We start from the raw sequence: 20,154 nt of genomic DNA on the forward strand, positions 1-20,154 counted from the left end.
CAGATACTTCAATGTATGCTTTGAAGTGGGAACAGAAATTATCTACAGTTGAGGCAGTGTGTGTGTTGAGGTCATTGAGATGAAGAGACAACTGAAATTTAATCACATCATCAATTTGCTGGAGACGGTTTGCCTCAGTCTAGTCTACACAGTAGAAGGTTTTGTGGCAGAACTGGTTTGACCCCAATAGTGAATGCTAATGAAGAGTAATCACATTTGACTAGTGATATGATAACTGAAGGTGTTGAGTGGGGGGGGGGGGTATTTTGTAAGAACCAGGTCAAATATTTTAATACCCTTAGTTTAATTAATCCAAGGAACTATCATTAATGAAGTCCAGAAATCTTTGTGCATGCAAACTAGTGGTGGTACAGGTTTCCCAATTAATGAATGGATAGCTAAAGTTATTCAAGAGAAGAATTTGACAGGGAGGGATGCCACTATTATTAAGATATGCATTAATACCTACAGGTGAGATGTAGGGGGCTCAGAAGTTTGCTATGATGTGGTTCAGAGCTTTATTTACTGTAATAAGGACATGGAGGAACTCAAAGTTTTTATCTTGCCTTAAGAGTCTGGAGGTGAAATGACTTTCATAAGAAGACAGACCCCCCCAACCCCCATATAGTAGTTTTGTCATTTTCAGAATTGGACATGAAAAGGTGTTATTTCACAGAATGGACAAATCAACAGGGTCATTGCGGCTGTTTATACCTTGCAAGTACTCACCTTAAACCTTACCTCCTTTTTCAAGGAGCAATAAGCCACTCATACCTTGATTCATTTACGAATACCCAACCAAATGTATAATTCCTTCTTAAAGGAAGATAATGTCACCGGTAGTTGATCTGGCGAGGAAGTTTGTTCTAGAAAAGGGATAGTTGTTGCATGACAAATCTGTCTCTCCCTTGCAATTTGCTTATTGAAGCTGATTCACATCTCTGTTTCTAGTGTTCTCTGGACTACAGAACTTTGAAGAAATAAGACAACTTGGACCACTGAATCTCTAATGGCCTGGAAGGCAAGGCACAGATCACCACTAAGGACACTAAATACAGGGACACAGGGAGCTCAGGTCCTTAGGCCCATTAACTTTTATTTCCTCAGGTAGACCTTGGGGTCTCTACAGCTGCTTTGATAGGTTTAGTAAGTTGCATCTTAAAAGGGGCATTGATACTGGGTCTGATCAGTGCAGAATACAGATGGATAAAGACTTCTTTGGGTCTAATGTAAATACCCCTTGTTATCAGCTGTGCCAGACAGAAGGATTTCCTGATCACTGTCTCAACATAGTGATCAGAGCAGATGGAGTTCTCTACCCACAATCCAAGGTCTCTCACACTTTACTTTTGGAGTGGGGTGCTTTCTATAAGATGGGTAGATGGTTTGTTTTCCAAATGCAACAAATATTGTACTTTGTAGCCCATCTCACCAGCTATTAACATGTGTAAGTTCACTTTGTAGCTTTCTAGAAACAACAGCAACTTATCCTCTTCCACAGAGGAAAATGAAAATGCATGAACAAAACTTTTCAAAGAATAAAAGTGCAGAAATCAACAGGTGACAATAAGTGCACTAGGCATGGAAACACTTAACTGTGGGAGGTGTTATCACTGCTCTGATACCATGCTTCAATAACTATACAGACAACTATATTTTCAAGAGTCCTGGGAAGACGGCTGCAACTTTCTAAAAAAGAGGTATTTGCCCTCTTGATTTCTCAAAACGTTTCGCTGAAGGGTAGCAAAATGTACTCCTACAATCGACAATGTCTTCCCTTTTTGCTTACTCCTAGTTACAGTAGTCTTAACTTTAGGCCCAAATAATGCAAACATCAAGTACGGCATTAATAAAGGGTGGTTTGAAACAATCCGCAAAATTACACAGTTGCATTCCAAGTGTGGTGATGCATGGTAATGCCTGAGTAAGGTACTCAGGATGATCCGTTGGCTATGTTGGAAATAAGCCTCATGGAAACATTGGCAATTGACAGCATGGTAGACAGAGTCTCCAGCATCTTTTGAATCTCCAGAGACTGCTGTGTCTTAGCATTCCTCAACACTTCAGACACCAGATCGCATTGCAGTCTAGTCAAGTGTAATAAATAATTAACAGGCCTCAAAGTGGATGTGGCTGCAGTATATGATCACTTCCCTACATGGTCCAAAGCCCAAGACTCTTCACTTGTTAGGTGTACTGAGGAACTCTCCTCTAAGATTTCCTGTTTGATGTCCTCCACCGTTACAATCACATCCATTGCCAGACCCTTACTCAAAAGCGGTCAGTTCTTAGGAGGAACAAGAATTTTAGCATGCCTTTTAGGAATAGGCTCCACTGTGTCGGGTTCCTTCCATGCCCTCTGAGACACTAAGTCTTATCAGCCCATCTAGAGGTGGAACCACCCAAGGTGTGGATGGGTCCATGCCGAAGGCCTCAAAAATACCAATTCCTCTGGAGAGGGAGCTTTGGTGGTCCAGCATGCTCGTGGGTGAAGAAGTTCCAAGAGATCACCAAAAGAGGTGTCATCCCACAGAGATTTAGGGGACCTCTCTCCTTCCTCAAGGTCAGTATTCTCAGTGACAGAATCCTCCAAGGAGTCAAGGTGCTTCTTCTTATACCACCTCTTACCTGTGACCTCCAGCTTCGGCAACACCAGAGGATAGGGGGATGTGGAAGGAATCTCCACCAAGGGAGTGGACTGAAGACCTACCGGCATAAGCTGTCCAGGAGCAGACTGATGACTGGTCACAGGTCAAGATGAAGAAGGGGATGGAACACCAGCTGAGGACACTTGACCCATCTCCTTAGAGAAGAACATCCTCTCTACAACGTTGAAGGCAGAAGCAGACACTGGCCTTCCAGATCTGTTGGTACCAATACCCAAACATACTTGAGACAAACCCAAGTCCGGGGAAGCTATGCCTCACTCTGACACAGAGACCAGAGCTGAGCTGTCAAATGTCAAAGCTCTAAGAAGGGATGAACCTGAACCTGGGACCATCAACCATGATCAAGAAAAGTCAGCCTAAAGTTCTCAGGTATGGTTGGCCCAGAAGTACTCAGAGTCCACAACACCAAAGAAGGAGCTGGAGCCAAGAATGGCCAAGCCATCAAGTCCTAGACTGTGGGTGGAAATGCAGCTGGGCCCAATAACCTTGGATCCAGACAGGCTAAAGGAGGAAACCAGAGAGGTGGAGCCAAGGTTCCAGAAACAGGTCCTAGAGCTGAAGGGATAACACTTAACTGCATCTGAATTTGCTTTCAACTGCCCACTGACCTTGATGACTAGACAGATGAAGCTACTGACCTTGGAGGTTCACTCATATGATGTGGAACCTATCTGCTGGTTCAACATCTGGGAGACACTGTATCATGGTGGGGAAGGATAGGGCTCTGGTGACAGCTCAGGCAGAGTGGATGAGAAGAAGGGAGAAACTACCTGACCTGATGGAGACCCTTTGATCAAGAAGGGGCTAGGAAGACTTGGAAGTGGAGCCAGAGCCTTGCTTGTAGTTGGCACAGAGAGAGATCAGCTCCAAAGGGTCGGAGCTGACTCTGGTGCCAAGGCAGCTGGGGCACCTGAAAGCTGTGGGACCTTCAAGGCCATGCAAGCCTGAAGAAGAGGAATGATCAGAAAGAGAAACTTAGGAGGCTCTCCTCTGATCCCCCCTTGGAGGTCTTGGAGTCCCCAGGTGGGTGGTGGTTGTTGGACCTGACTCTCTGAGCATAGAAAGCAGGAAGAAGGCCCTTAGGGACCAAAATTTGCCTGCTGCTCATTAACTGCCCTGGACCCAAACCACTCACAAACAAACAGGAGGAGTCCAGATAGGCAGCCCCTAAACAATATACACAGTTATCATGTGTGTCTTGAGAGGGCAACTTGCGCCTGCAGGTAACATTTTTTAAAATCTTTATCCATACTGAAGCAATCAACACTAACAAACCTCACTACAAAAAAAAACTGGAGAAAAGGAACGACTATACTACTATAATACTAAACCCTATGAAAGAGGCAGAATACACAAAAGAAAGAGTGGGAAAGCCCTGTACAACACTACACACACACACACACACACACACACACACACACACACACTCTCACTCACTCACTCTACAAGACCTAACCTAACTACCTATTCACCTACCTACAGTAAAACCACACACTATGTACACTAACTAGAGTAACAGAAAAGCACTACAGACCAAAAACGACACAGAAAAAGCTATTTATCAAACACTACACAGAAAAATGCTATTTATCAAAGGATATGCTGATGAGGAACCAACTTGAGCTGCTGATGGGAATGGAGGAAAACTAGATCTGAGGGGTCGGCTGATCAGCAGGGGATTGTGGGTAAGGATGGCAGAGCCTAGCGAGAAGTCTGAACGATATGGCTGGTGTAGGATACACGTCGGATCCAATGACCCATAGATTGCAGCCAGATGGAGAAGACAACACTGAATCCTTTTTTTTTTACCTGCACTTATCCCTAAACTAATCCCAATAAATTAGTCCATTCCAGAGTAGCTGAGGGAGCAGAAGACAGTTATTTTTAGTTTTTTTTTCTTTTTGACTGGAATTTCTGTAGAAACAGATCCACTTTTGTCAGCAAAAACCTTCCTAGGGACAGACATGGTTTTCTGGCTAGGCAAAGTGGCATTCTCTGCCCTTTCTCCCAGGACTAACAAGAGAGACCTCTCCCTTGTCTGCCAAGGGCACAATGTGTCTAATGCCCACTCCATGGTGGCTATAAGAGCTACACAAGGGAGATCCAAGGAAAAAGATAAGTGGTCTGGGGAACCAGTTTTGGCCACAGCACCATCACCCATTTCAGGCTGTGGTGCTTTAGCACCCTGCTGTGAGGGTAAAGGATATTTGACATTTTTCTTCTTTTTGTAAATGGAAGAACCAAGAAACTGGTAGGTTTTGGAATGGTTAAGCCAAAAAAAGGTGCCTGATTTCTGGGACGCCTAGCAGCAACAGTTGATGAAACTGGCAGGCTACAGAAAAGCAACTTGTTCTCCATTAAAACACAATTAACCCAGCCTCCAAAAGTAGAATAACAACTTTTATGATGGAAATTTACTTTAAAGTTAGTTTTCTTATCTTAAAAGTAATAAAGTAAAATACTCCCATTTAAAAGTTTTCAAAAGTCATGTGATAAGTCATTAAAAACATATTTGACCAGCACTGCTACAGCATTAACATAATGTTGATCCTTTTAAGCCCACAGAGAAGTATTATTTTTGGAAGCAGGAAAGTTCTGAAGGGCATGGCACCCATTCTTGACTTTTAGTCAGCTCAGCTCAAGCTAATGGTTTGGGCACATGGAAGGTGCCCTGAAAGCTTTGGAAGCTGACCGGCTGTTATATCCTTTGCATATTATAACTGTATAGTCTAGGCTGTTGTATATGATCCATATGAAGATCATCACCACACCAATGTTGCAAATAAGGCTAGACAGAAAACACACCTACTATAGTCATCCTGCATGGCAGCCTTTTGCCCACCATGAACATTTTGACAGATGAGATTTAGACATCTTGTTAAACCCGTGAAATGCACTCTGTTGGGGTCAGACAAAATATAAACATACTGTGGGGGGAAAGCAGCACAGACCCCTCAAAACACTGCTAAAAATGTCTCTAACACAGTGCCACCTGTTTATGGTGGGATACTTTGTACATTAGAGGCCCACTAAATAAGACTACCTCAAAGATAACCTATGCAATATAGTCATAACATAACAGACACACATGAACACACACAATAGCTAATGGAAAATGCTCATCCACCCACAGAGTCTGCACAGCTGTTGGTACCAGTCCCTAGAAGGTTCTTCCTCCTTTCACATTCACTCCATCTTCCACCATTTTAAGCTCCAGTAGATGACTCTGATGAGCCACATGTCATCACTTGCTCTGAAAGGATACTCAAGAACCCACCGTCCTTACTGTAAAGGACAGTACTGCTTACTTAAACATTTAAATTTCTACTTTCACTGTGATGTAAAAAGCCTTTCACAATTATTGACTTATATACTACATAAAAAGGTTTCTTCACGAACAGTAAACAAAACAGACCTCAAAAGTGAATCTCTGGACTAGCACTGTGGTAGAAGTTGTGAAATTTCAAGGAAGTAACAGATCTGCTAGTCAAGCTGAATATGACAGCAATATAAAGTGACTTAAGACAGAATCAACGGAGCTGAACAAGTGTCAAAGTTCAAAGGAGCTATACAAGTCTCAAAGTTCAAAGGTCTCACTGACTATCACCATCATGCTCTAAAGCTGAGAAAGCACCACTACCAATTTCAAACACTGCAAAAATTCAATATAGATGGATCACTTCAGTGACTCTAACACTGTTCAGTGGTCTAGAAATAAGTCAAATCATACCAGCTAGGAGGAGATAAATCATGTCCATTGTGTATGTCTTGTTTAACAATTTGCTGTTTAAATTGCACTCACCATAACAGAGTTTGCATAAATGATCTAGTATTTCCTTAAATCGCTTTGTCATGGGAGGGAGTGGTTTCAAGTCAACCTTCTTGAAATCTTCAGGACAGTGAGTGTTTGAATGGCCATCTCGTTTACAGATACTGCATACAATAGTTGGAGGCTGAAAAGAGAAGCATGTTTATAAAATACAGGGATACATTTTATTAACTTTGCATTTAAAGATTAAGTGCAATCCATGACATTACCAAGGTCAGTGAAAAAAAATGAGCAAATTATGCACGGATTCAAATCACATAGCTCTGAAAAAATAAAATGTTTGATGCTCGTTCATAATGAAAGATCAACTCTTTGATATGGCTCAAGTACAGTTTCAGGAAGTATCACTCATCCATCTCAATTCTCTTAACCAAAATGCTGCACAAACCTACAAAGCTATGAAAAGTACACAACAGAAGAGCGAAGAAGATAGTATCCTATCTGCTTCTTCAAGCAATCAAATCAAGGACAGCATAATTAGAAGAAATCAAACAGTAAATCACAAGAAAGTGTATTTTACTGCTGCAGATAGCAATGGATTTAACACAGCAGCTAGGTTTCCGCTTACAGTGCTCTCAACTGTGAATCAGGACAAGATCCACATTAACAGATGAATGGTCAAGGAGGACAGGTCAGACCATTCTATAAGGAGGGAAGGAATAGTGATAAATACACAGGTGATACAGAGAGACTTGAGAGCAATACCTATATTACAAGATTTAGACAAGTACTTGGAGGCATTACTCCATGCCCTGACATTTGAAGGGACTGAAAACTACAAAATCAAAAGACTAAATAACTTTACATCTTACTGGTCTTACCTGAATATGCAGACATGCTCTGTAAAATATAACACTATGATCAGTGGTTGCTAGTATGGGGTAAGGAATCTTCTGTGTGTGTGTGTGTGTGTGGGGGGGGTGAAACAGATTTAAGCTGTATAATACTGATTAACTTCATAAAAAGAAAAGGTACAGAAAAATGCTGAAACTTCAAGCACATAAACCAACAAAAACAGAACTTGCAGTCTGGTGGTCCACCAAGACAGCTCTATCAACAGAAACATTATTCATCAAACACTAACTGCATAGGATCATAGGAAGTTACTAGGCTATTGGCCCCTGAGGCCCTTACAAGTCTAGCCAAGAATTTAACCCATGTTTCGACAAGTCAGCACCCGATGCCCCTGTTCAGCAGGTACACAGGTGGAATCCCAGGGGTGTATTTTCTGCTCCCCATCTAGTTATCCAGGTTGCGCTTATTAAGGGTTAATGACATACTTTGCTTGATGTGGACGTCTATTCCACAGAAGGGGAAGGCTTTGGGACACAAATCTGTACCGCCAACAAGTCCTACTGATGTCACAGACCAGCCTGCGGTCAAGCATGTGGGTTACTCCAGTGGAGCTTGACTTGCAGAGATACAGCAGTCACATCAAGGTGGAGTCTGAGATTGCATTGTATGCCAGACAGAGGTCACCTCTGAGGAGTCTATATGAGACTGAGTAGAGGGACAGAGCTTTTAGCCACCCTGGGCAGGGCAGATGTTTGAGACCCTGGATTCTCCTGGCGAGGAACCTCTGTGGTCTCTCCAGCTGCTGCATGTGCTTTGTGAGGTACATGCTGAAAGGGGCATTGTACTCAATAATGGGTCTTATAAAAGTAGAATACAGGGATGTTATGACCTCCTTGTCCCTGGATGAGATAGCCTTACTAATGAGGTGGGCCATGTAGAAAGCTTTCCATGCAGCGGAGGCAATATGGTGGTCAAAAGTCAGTTTGCCATCAACCTGGATGCCCAAGTCCCTCATGACTGATTGACTGCGTGCTTAACGCCTTATTATTAATGTGATGGTTTGTGGGAATGTTACTCTCCCCAAAGGGGATGATGATGAATTTTTTGGCATTCAGTTTGAGACCATGCTTCTGACACCAGTCACTTGTTTGGATGAGACCCACTTGGAGTATGTCCACATCACTAGGTGGTATTGATGACAGCACCCAGCTTGCAGTCATTTGCAAACTTAGTGAGCCATAGCTCCCAGTTTTTGGCCTGCACTTCATAAAAGTATATCCCAAACAACAGTGGCCCCAAGACCGATCCCTGGGGTACACAGCTCATTACAAGTTTATTGCTTGAGGTGGCTTCCTCTATTTTGATCAGGTGGGTTCTATCAGTGAGTCAGTTTGCTACCCATCTGGTAACATACAGATTAATGTCTAGTTGAGAGAGTTTATTATACCTGAGTGGGTAATAGTATCAAAGGCTTTGGCTAGGTCAAGGTAGGTGGTGTGCACCGTCTTTCCTCTCATACATGGCTTTGGTGTATAAAAATGATCCAACCACGAATGAAGGTAGAACGACCTTTATAGTAGAAAAGTACAAGCGCTTTTGTCTGGACAAGACTTCTTCAGATACAAAATACATACAGGTGCTACAGAAATTTATAATGCCTTACAATACAGTCAATTAAGCTTTTAAAGAAACACACACTTATAAAAAATATGCAATGGCGAATTATTTGATGCACTAATAATAAATACATTGGACTAAGAAACATTAACAGAAATAAAAAACATCTAGTTCTAAAATATAATTCATGTTAAACTCTGGCTGCTTTTGCTAGTAATACTGGTTTGATACTAATGTATTCATTTAGACCAGGAGCAATATGTGCCCTCAGCCTAAGTTGCCATTTGAGTTCTTTATTTAATAAAATATTTTTACAATCTCCCCCTCTGACATTGTCTCTAACAACTTCAATGATGCCAAATTTATAACCAGAAAAGGAAGCACATATCTCCGAATGTTTGAAAAGTGTACTACTTTCCTTGGCTGTCCTAATGTCATATGTGTGTTCATATAATCTGTCTCTGAGTGCCCTCTCAGTTTTTCCAACATAAAATGCAGGGCACCCACCACTGATCGCCAAGTAAACCAACATCTTAGCTCTGCAGTTGCCCCTGCAGAATCTCACAAAACTGTTAAGCCCATTCTTTAGTCTAACATTTGCATCACTAATAATATAGGAACATTGGCTGCAACTACCACAAGGAACAGTGTTTTTATTAAAGTGTCTTGCGTTGGTATCAATGTACTCAAAAACTTTTTTGAAATTCCTTCCAGTCCTGAATGTGAATATAGGTTTTGGTCCTACCGCCTCAAAAAGATCTTTGTTACTTTTTAACATACACCAATTGGAACTAATGATGTTGGTAAAAATGTCAGAAAATGTAGTAAACTCTGTAACACAAGACCCCCTAAAGTCTCTAACATCTCCACCCTGGGATCCTGAAACCACAAAGGGATGACCTAACAGAGGCTTATATCTTTTGCCCCATTCACCATAAACCTTTGCCAATATATCACAAACCATATCTAAAGGATAATTCCTTTCAATGAACTTAATACCTAGAAAAAGAAATTCATTCTTCAAATCATCAAAATCTGAAGTCATCCTAGCAATCCTGACTGCCTGTCCTTTTACAAGGCTTTTCTTTTGAAATGTAGGGTGATGACTATCAAAGTGCAAATAACTATTGCACCAAGTATCTTTACGGTAAATCCTGGATTTAAAATTCTTATTGGTTTTAACAATGGTAATATCCAAATAGTTAATAGTGTCAGGATGCCAAGTATGTGTGAAAGCCAGAAAACTGGTACTGTTGTTCAAGTAATCCATAAACAAGGTAAGCATTTCCGTAGTTCCTTTTCACAAAATAAAAATGTCGTCAAGGAATCTAAGATAGATTTTAATGTTACCTTGAAAAGGACTACCAAAAACATATCTACTCTTCCATTCCAGCATGACCAAGTTGGCGTACATGGGGGCACAAGCTGCCCCCATTGCAACACCACTGGTCTGTTGGAAATATTCACCTTGGAAACTAATATAATTGTTGTCTAAGACAATTTCCAAAAGTTCCAAAATTAATGGAATTTTATCCTTATCTAGGGAAGAGTGTTTGTAAATACTGTCACTGAAATACTCAAAACACAGTTCACGGGGAATGCAAGTAAATAAATTCTTCACATCAATGGTGAGGAATCTGACGTCCTCACTCCACAAATCTGGGGTTAATTTACTGAGAAAATCCCATGAATCCCTTAAAAGATGTACCGTTTTCATCAAAATTTCTTTGATATGATGATCAATGAAAACCGCTAATGGATGTGTTTTGGAATTTCTGTTAGAAACAATAGGTCAAAAAGTTGGAGCTAAAATGGATTTGTGGACTTTAGGTAGTCCAAAAAAGGTGGGAATTATAGAATAATTTTGTCTCAGAAATCTGTGTGTTTTAATATCAATCCCGTTTTCTAATAGATATTCTTCTAAAATAGAATCAACTCTCCGGTAAGCTATGTTGATTTCATTAATCGAAATGGGCGAATAAGTAGTAGAATCCATCAAAATATTGGTAATAGATTTGTAATATTCCTCAGTGTCAAACAAAACGACACCCCCTCTCTTGTCAGGTTGCATAATACGCAGTTCATTTTGCCCTTGTAATTGATGAAGTAATTGAATTTCATCATGACTTAAATTGGTTAAACCACAATTTAATTTATGCCTATAAAAGGCTTCATATATTTCATCCATAACTATTTTTTCATATAGCAATAAAACAGGGTGAAGGGGTGGATTGTAAGTACTACTTCGAACTAAACTCTCTGAAACCCTGTTATTCTCTTTGTCTGTTTTATTAAAAATCATATTTAAATTTAACTTTCTTAGAAATAGTTTGAAATCAACCAAGAGATTTGCTAGATCACCAGGGTTGCTTTTAACATATTTAAAACCTCTGAAGAACAAGTCAAAATGTAATTTCCCTATCACTTGAGTAGAATAATTGTAGATTTTAAAACCCTTGTATTCAGAAAGAATACCATCTGTACCTTCCTGAATCACTATCTGCCCTTCTTGGCCACCCTTTTCCAACCATAATTCATCCCGTAGCCATTGCTCGAATGACCTGGATCTGGGGGATGCCTGGTCTTGCTGGCCAATCGTTCTGACCTCCTGGGGAATAAAAAAGGGTCTTGTGGTTCAGAAAAGGAGTCTAACTCGTCAAGGGGTCTGTTATGACTCGTACCTCTGTCTGATGGCACCCCCTGATCATGAGTATCAGTCACAAGAGGGTTAATGTCATCATCAAATCCTGTATTAACGTGTGTGTTAATGTAATTTCCATTGCCATGTTTATTGTTAAAAGTAGGACCAGGATAAACTTTACCAATACTATACTGTTGTTGGTCCCTCAGGAATTTCTTTTGTTTCCTTAAAAAAATGTTGTTAACTCTCCTGTCAATTTTGTCAAGAATCTTCCTATACAAAGATTCAAATTCAGAAAATAATAAATCTTTTAAAATGTTTTCATTCAAAATATTTATCTCCTTACACAAGGGCAGCATGGTGGCATCATTGTATTTAATAAGTCTTTTAATAAGACACAAACCACACTTGTCAAAATAAGAATGTAAATCTTTTAAAACATCTTTCGAATATATGACACCAAAAAGATATTTACAGAATCTTAAATCTTGTGGTACAAAACCATGTTCAATACAACAATGTAAATAACGATTGTCAAGTTCTAAGCATTTGTATTTAAAAAGTTTCTTTTCCAAAGAAAATATCATGTCTTTCAAAGTCAAAGAATCAACAGAATTGTCCCCATAACCATGCTTTGCAAAATGAATATTGTCAACAGGATTAAAATCGAAATTCCTGTTAAACACATGTTGGAAACATTTTTTAGGTTCAAAAAGTACATCATGGTTAGGAACGCCACCCTGAGTGCCTGAAACACTAGAAACAACCATGACATCTCTCTGGCGGTTTGAACAAAAGACAGTACCTGTAGCGTTGTTATCACAGATAAGTAATTCACTTTGATGGTTGCTGTCTTGATGTCTAATTCCACTCGCATTTGAAACCGTTTGAACCTGACCATCCACAGAAGTAACATTCTTTGAAGGCAAAAGTCCTCTCTCCGTCTGTATCCCACCATGACTCACCGAAACCGAGCGTGAAGACGACGTGGAAGGCGTGGCACAAGTCTCAGGCACACATAAAGGCTCTGTAGATTTGAAAACAGCACCACCAACTGACTCCTTTTGGCTTAAAAGTTCAATAAGCATAGAAAGATCACTTTTTAGTGCTGCAACCTCCTCACGAACCTTGCAGACTTCTCTTTGTGTAATAACCATGCTGGTTGGACAAAACATGTCACCACTGTCAATGACTGTGGAATCACCAGAGGAATCACCCATGGTGTAATAATAAAGGTAGCACCAACAAAAAAGGCCAACCACCAACAAAACGACCGTTGAATCAAGGAAACTAAACAGTTCACTGAAACACAGCATCAAACACAATAGATGTATAAAAAAAATCCAACCACGAATGAAGGTAGAACGATCTTTACAGTAGAAAAGTACAAGCGCTTTCATCTGGACAAGACTTCTTCAGATACAAAATACACACAGGTGCTACAGAAATTTATAATGCCTCACAATACAGTCAATTAAGCTTTTAAAGAAACACACACTTATAAAAAATATGCAATGGTGAATTATTTGATACACTAATAATAAATACATTGGACTAAGAAACATTAACAGAAATAAAAACCATCTAGTTCTAAAATATAATTCATGTTAAACTCTGGCTGCTTTTGCTAGTAATACTGGTTTGATACTAATGTATTAATTTAGACCAGGAGCAATATGTGCCCTCAGCCTAAGTTGCCATTTGAGTTCTTTATTTAATAAAATATTTTTACAATCTCTCCCTCTGACATTGTCTCTAACAACTTCAATGATGCCAAATTTATAACCAGAAAAGGAAGCACATATCTCCGAATGTTTGAAAAGTGCACTACTTTCCTTGGCTGTCCTAATGTCACATGTGTGTTCATATATTCTGTCTCTGAGTGCCCTCTCAGTTTTTCCAACATAAAATGCACGGCACCCACCACGGATCGCCGAGTAAACCGACATCTTAGTTCTGCAGTTGCTCCTGCAGAATCTCACAAAACTGTTAAGCCCATTCTTTAGTCTAACATTTGCATCACTAATAATATAGGAACATTGGCTGCAACTACCACAAGGAACAGTGTTTTATTAAAGTGTCTTGCGTTAGTATCAATGTACTCAAAAACTTTTTTGAAATTCCTTCCAGTCCTGAATGTGAATATAGATTTTGGTCCTACCGCCTCAAAAAGATCTTTGTTACTTTTTAACATACACCAACTGGAACTAATGATGTTAAAAATGTCAGAAAATGTAGTAAACTCTGTAACACAAGACCCCCTAAAGTCTCTAACATCTCCACCCTGGGATCCTGAAACCACAAAGGGTTGACCTAACAGAGGCTTATATCTTTTGCCCCATTCACCATAAACCTTTGCCAATATATCACAAACCATATCTAAAGGATAATTCCTTTCAATGAACTTAATACCTAGAAAAAGAAATTAATTCTTCAAATCATCAAAATCTGAAGTCATCCTAGCAATCCTGACTGCCTGTCCTTTTACAAGGCTTTTCTTTTGAAATGTAGGGTGATGACTATCAAAGTGCAAATAACTATTGCACCAAGTATCTTTACGGTAAATCTTGGATTTAAAATTCTTATTGGTTTTAACAATGGTAATATCCAAATAGTTAATAGTGTCAGGATGCCAAGTATGTGTGAAAGCCAGAAAACTGGTACTGTTGTTCAAGTAATCCATAAACAAGGTAAGCATTTCCGTAGTTCTACCTTCATTCGTGGTTGGATCTTTTTTATACATCTATTGTGTTTGGTGCTTTGTTTCAGTGATACATGGCTTTGGTGACTGTCTCAAAGAAGTAAATCAAATTTAACAGGAGTGACCTCCCCTTGATGAAACCAAACTGTTTGGCAGTGAGTCTTTGGAGGTTGCCAATGTCCTTGTTAATGAGGTCCATGATAATCCATTCCATGGCCTTGCAAATCAAGCTAGTTAGGCTGATGGGTTTATAATTTCTTGGATAGGTGGATACTTCCCCTTTGTGCAAAGGGATGACAGTGGCTGTTCTCGATTCGGCTGGGATGAAGCCAGTACTCAGGATTTGGTTGAATAGGGTGCCTAATGGTACTGTAAGTTCCTGCCTGAGTTTATGTAGGATGCAGCTTGGGATGTTATCGGGTCCCATGAAGCTGTATTTTTTGCCTTTGAGAGGGCAGGATGACTTGCTCCCTAGCGATAAGGGGAGGGGGGCAGGTGCTGGGGATGTCCTGATTTACTGATGGGGGAGGGGGCAGACGGGTGAAGGTTTCACTGAACCTGTCTACCAGCAGGTTGGCTATATCTATGGCATTCGTGAATGTGGTTGTCCTTGACCAACAGTTCTGAGCAGACCTGAGTGCTTTTTTTCAGACTGCAGACATATGTGAAGGCCTTATGACTTTAGTAGATGTGGCCGGGTCTATATTAGAGGAACGAACACTTAAAATGTCGAGTATAACATGCTTGGCAGCTTTTAAGTGAAAGTTCATCTCGGAGAAACTCCATAATGTCCAAACAAAGAGTTTCAAAAACTTATAGTTGGCCAGCTAAAATGCAATGTACACCATTATAACCTCCCCCTCAAAAAAACAAACACAAATCAACATGCAAAATAAAGTGGGGGCTTTACCACCCACACACCCCCCCCTTCTTAAATATACCAACTCTGAGATCGTACCACAGTGGAGGACTGTCATAACATTACACAGGGTGAACGACGAGACTGCACCACAGTAGAGGACTGTAAGAATGGCCAAACAAGGTGAATGTTCTGACATCAGCCATTGGGCTTCCTGATGGCTGGCCAACTATAACTTTTCAAAACTCCTTGTTTCAACATTCTTAGCTTTCACTTACATGAACATAAACTTAAAAGCTGTTGAGCATGTCATACCCAACATTTTAAGCATTCGTTCATTTAAAAGGGAACCGATGTGGCCAATTTGGACTCAAAGTTTGCTTTGGAGGATTTCACTAGTGCTCTCATTTGCTTGTTCAGGTTAAGGAGCGATTGCTTTCAGTTAGGCACCTGCTCCTTCTTGGTGCTGGACAGCAATTCTTTCCTTTTATTATAGAGTTTATCACAGATGTCCACCAAACAGGTTAACTTTTCCTTGAGGAGGAGGATTTTGTCTCGTCAGGTATTCCTGATTCCATGCAGCTATATAAATGCTTGTATAGTACTTTGGTGTAGGTATGGACATATGTGCCAGTTCCTATGGAGGGGGGAGGGGACTGTGTAGCTGTTTATACTTTCCCTCAGGAGGTTGTAATCAGCTTCGGAGAAGTGCTTTTGTTTGACCCTAGCTGAGAGGGGGAGGGTCAGGGAAATGGTGACTTCGAAAGTGACTGCTTTGTGGTTGGATCTTACCAGGGAGAATGACACTGTACAGATGCTGCAGTGGTTACTCATGTTCGCTAATACCAAGTCCAAGATATTATCACCTCTTGTGGTGGTGTCGACCAGCTGGTCCAAGGCATTTGCATTGACAAAATCAAGAAATCTCTGTGCATGTGTGTTTTGGCATGAGTAGTTCTTCCAATCTATGGTTGGATAAAGTCGCCCAGGATCAGGGTAAAGGGTTGAATCTTGATAGATTCAAAGAGGTCCAGATAGGTGGAGTGAGCATCTTGAGTCAAATTTGGGGGCCTGTAGCTAACTGTGATTTGAGTAGGGGTCTTGTCAATGGTTAACTGCACCTGGAGTGTCTCCTGAGTGTCATACTGTTTGACCAGCCTGGAGGTGTGTATGTTTTTCATGTATATTACAACTCCACCTCCTTTTGCTTTGTACCCACGGTTTGGGGTCGGACTACACGATAGGATGAGTAACCTGGTATGGCTGGGGTGTTCCCTGCAGCTTTGAACCACATTTCTGTGACTGAGTGTCAGAATGCAATATCCTCAGTCCTACATTCCTGAATCTACATATTCTGGAATATTCTTACATTTATTGAGCTCTACTGGGCGATAACAGTTTGGCATGTCCATTTTTCACTTTGCAGGGGTGTTTCTCTTTTCATGAAGGATGTTTGGCCATGGAGTTACTATATATGTAAGGGAAGTGCAGTGTGTGACTCCCCGCCACCACACACACACACACATATGGGGGACTGCGGCAGAAGTTAACCTATGCAGAATACAGTTTCCAACTAATGTCACCTAAAGTTTTTGTGGGTTTCTTTTTTGATAAGTTTGCCTCATAGTTTGCTGTCAGAGGATTATGCTTCAGTACTCCTGATGCAGTTCTTTCTGCTACATGGCAACAGTGGTATGCACTATAAATGCATATAAACACAAATCAAAATTATCTTGCCAAACACAAAACCACCAGTAAAAACAGAAGTCTAAAAAAATCAAAGAGAGAGAAAATTAATTAGCTCAAACATAATGAAGGTAAATTATTCCCATTATAAGTCTCAGCATTCCAAACATGCTCAAATAACAACTTAAGTTACCTTCACAAAGAGCTAATAACAAGTGAGACCAAGTCCTTGGCAAAAAGCTATGTCCTTTAAAAGCAGAGATGCTAAAAAAGACAAGTAATGCAATTGTCTAAGGAAGGAAATATTAAAGCCCATTCTGTCAAGACAGCCCTATTATTAAAAGCAATGCCCAACCACAGGATTTTGTAAAAATGCAAAATGAACCCTTATTTGACTGCTATATAAATTCCAGTCTAAAGACCATGTAAAAGGCAGTGGAAGAAATTGCTACACACATGGCTGCCATTAAGTCAGGTGACCTATTTGATCCAAAAGGGCCAGTTTCCTCCAGGGGCCCCCACATCCATAGCCAGCCTTGGGTATAAGTGACAAAGGCATCCCTCTTTAAAAAAATAAAAAAATATATATTTTTAACCAAAATATACTCCTGAACCAGAGACCCAACTGGAAGTAGCAACAGCTGTTCTTCCCGGTAGAGAAAGTGATGCATACTTCTTCATTATCAGGTTTTCTGCTCGAGACCACACACAATCTACAAAATGAATCACAGAGCCTCAACAGTCTTGGTCATGATAGGTGGAACCAAACAGAAAACCTGGAAAATTTGAATGATGGTGGTTAATGGCCACAAGAGTGTCAGCAGTCTGCAGTTGTCAACACCATTAGGATATGTGGAGTGTCTGTAAGAAAATGTTGTAGTTGGTGTGTAGCTCATGTACAGCATATTAGGTACTTTTTAAGACCCCTGCAGGCAACCAGATAGGCATACCTCTCAAGTGTACCTGATTATCAAGAACATTCTCATTTTGAGTATCAAATAAAGCTGAGTGGAGTTCTAGTTCTAATGATTCTTTAAGAAGCAGGCTGTAGGCACTGTGTTCATTTATCTACAAAAGGTGATGCAGTTAACTGCTTATCCATATGGAGACAAGTAAGTGTTAAAACTCGGATATAGCAGTGGGTCTAGAAATGTGGAATATCATTATTTTCCTTTTGCTTAAGATACTTGAAGAAACTAAGTATTTTTAATATAGTTAAAATACATTTATGTGGCCATTTCTGTGAACCAACTGATGTAGCTGGCTACATTGCAGTTTTAACAGTCCTAAAATAAATCACTGTGTTCATTTTAATTTATTTTATTACAATGAGACCTCAAAGGTGTACACAAATTTCCTATAACTGCTAGGTACAGGAGGTGTCTATGGATGAAAACAACTGACAGACAAGAATAGGCTATGGTCAATGTTGAACAGTCACTTTTTGGGCTTTGCAGGACTAACGTGTTAGTGTGAAGTGCTTTACTGTGGCTGGCAACAGTGGATTTCTAAGAAACAGAGATGAAAAAAATTACTGTGGCAAATTATTACTTTCTTAAAATCAGATACCCAAGGTGTACTCAGTGAAAAATGTGGTTATAGCTACTAAGTATGGCAGCAGTCTGTGGATGAAAATGACTGATCCTGCTGCTGTTTGATTAAGTTAAAAGGATGTTAATCTGGCTTTGCAAGACTGGCTTGTGTTTGTGAAAAGCAAGTTGGAAAGCTTTTGCTGTGGTATTTTTTTTTAAATCACAACCAGACATCAGTAAATACGGGAGCTGTAACTGATGAATGGTGCTGTAATTGATGAGTACAGTGGGGGGAGGCACTGCAGTGTATCCCAAGAGTAACTACTCAGCCATAATTATTTTCATTTTAGATCTCAGTGATTATTGCCCGAATAAGGATTATCATCTCATATCACTTAGTTCTCTGGTTAAGTTCTTGGCTGTGGTTCCTTCTGTGTACAGTCTCTGCGTGTCCTCCTTGTCTCTGTTTTAGTTTTATCCATGTGCTCTTGTTTCCTCCACAATACACAAGTATGCCTGAGGTGAACTGGCGTTTCACCGTTTTGCCTGTAGGCAAGTGTGTAGTGAGCAACCATGCATATCTGTGTGTGCACACATCTTGACCTGGTCTGTCACAGACAGTGTCAGTTTATATTTGTGCATGTCTGGAAACATGGAAAACTAATATCACCAATTTTACTTGTGGCCACACACAATACTTGGTAGGGGATTATACGTATTTGCTGTCAGACTTATATATATTCCACATCTCCTTATCCTTATTCACAAAAGATCCCTTAGAGGAGGTGCTTTCACAGCAGCTAACTCCTATCCAGGTTTAGGACAGCCTGTCAGTTCTGCATGAGTTGGAGGACATGTTTATTGATAAGCCAGAGAGTACACCTGTGATAAAGCATTTGTGCACAGGGCCCCAGTATACCATTAATCAGGCTCCTTTGCAGGGTGTCTGCGAAGGTTAAGCAGACTCTATGACAGAAACTTCTGGAGATGTTGAATTTGGGGGTAATCCAGAAGCACAACAGTCTACTTCTGTTTTAATTTTTTTGCCGCAATGCAAGCTAATAAATTAACATTTTATTTTGTTTTAATAAACAGTAATCACATATATTCCTGACATCTAATTTGAAATAATATGTCCAAGATGTCAGCAAGTGGAGAGGGGACTGGGTGAAATAGGTGGGAGGTGTAGTTGCAGGCCCTGACAAAATGGTTCCAACTGGGCACTGCAATTGCTAAGGTCAGCCCTGGCTACACATGTAAGTGAATGACCTTTGCCAAAATTAGAAGTTATGTACCTACCATAACGTTCCATGTTGGTTGTCTTCTCTCGCCTTCTTTCTTGCTGGATGGGTTCGGAGCCGATCCTCGGCTCCGACTCGGCACTTGCTAAGCTCGAGAGTCACTTTTACCAGCTCGAGGCAGCCCCATATCCCATGATGCAAGGCGGTAAATACCCGGATCTCGTTTGGAACCTAGAGGGAAAACTACCTAGCATAAAAACTTTCCACTAAGGAAAGAAGAGCAATTAGCCTAAAAAGGCTGTAAGGGGAAACCAGATAACTAAACTAGAACTAACTGGTGCCCAAAAGAAGCAATCTTCCAGAGACAAGGGAGATCAAGATCTGTCCAGGCAAGGGGGCAGGAGGGAGGGTCGCAAGAAAGAAGGCGAGAGAAGACAACCAACAAGGAACGTTATGGTAGGTACATAACTTCTAAATGTTAGGTTGTCAATCTCGCCTTCATTCTTGCTGGATGGGACCGCGTCCCTAGCACCTCTATCCTGGGTGGCTCTTTGGAACAGACTCTTGAGAACCGTAGAACCAAA

The 20,154-nt window shown here is 40.5% G+C and overlaps 1 protein-coding gene across 1 annotated transcript in view; it reads right to left on the reverse strand.

Moving 5' to 3' along the window:
* Positions 1 to 20,154, reverse strand: part of TUT4 (terminal uridylyl transferase 4) — a 3,240,181-nt gene that overhangs the window by 1,758,420 nt on the left and 1,461,607 nt on the right. Inside the window, exon 14 of the mRNA XM_044086854.1 lies at positions 6,472 to 6,622. Coding sequence (XP_043942789.1) covers positions 6,472 to 6,622 — 151 coding nt within the window. The remainder of the gene's footprint in view (positions 1 to 6,471; positions 6,623 to 20,154) is intronic.

Source organism: Protopterus annectens, chromosome 10.part0 (genome assembly GCF_019279795.1).
Source record: "Protopterus annectens isolate FY-2018-M chromosome 10.part0, PAN1.0, whole genome shotgun sequence".
NCBI classification, from domain to species: Eukaryota; Metazoa; Chordata; order Ceratodontiformes; family Protopteridae; genus Protopterus; species Protopterus annectens.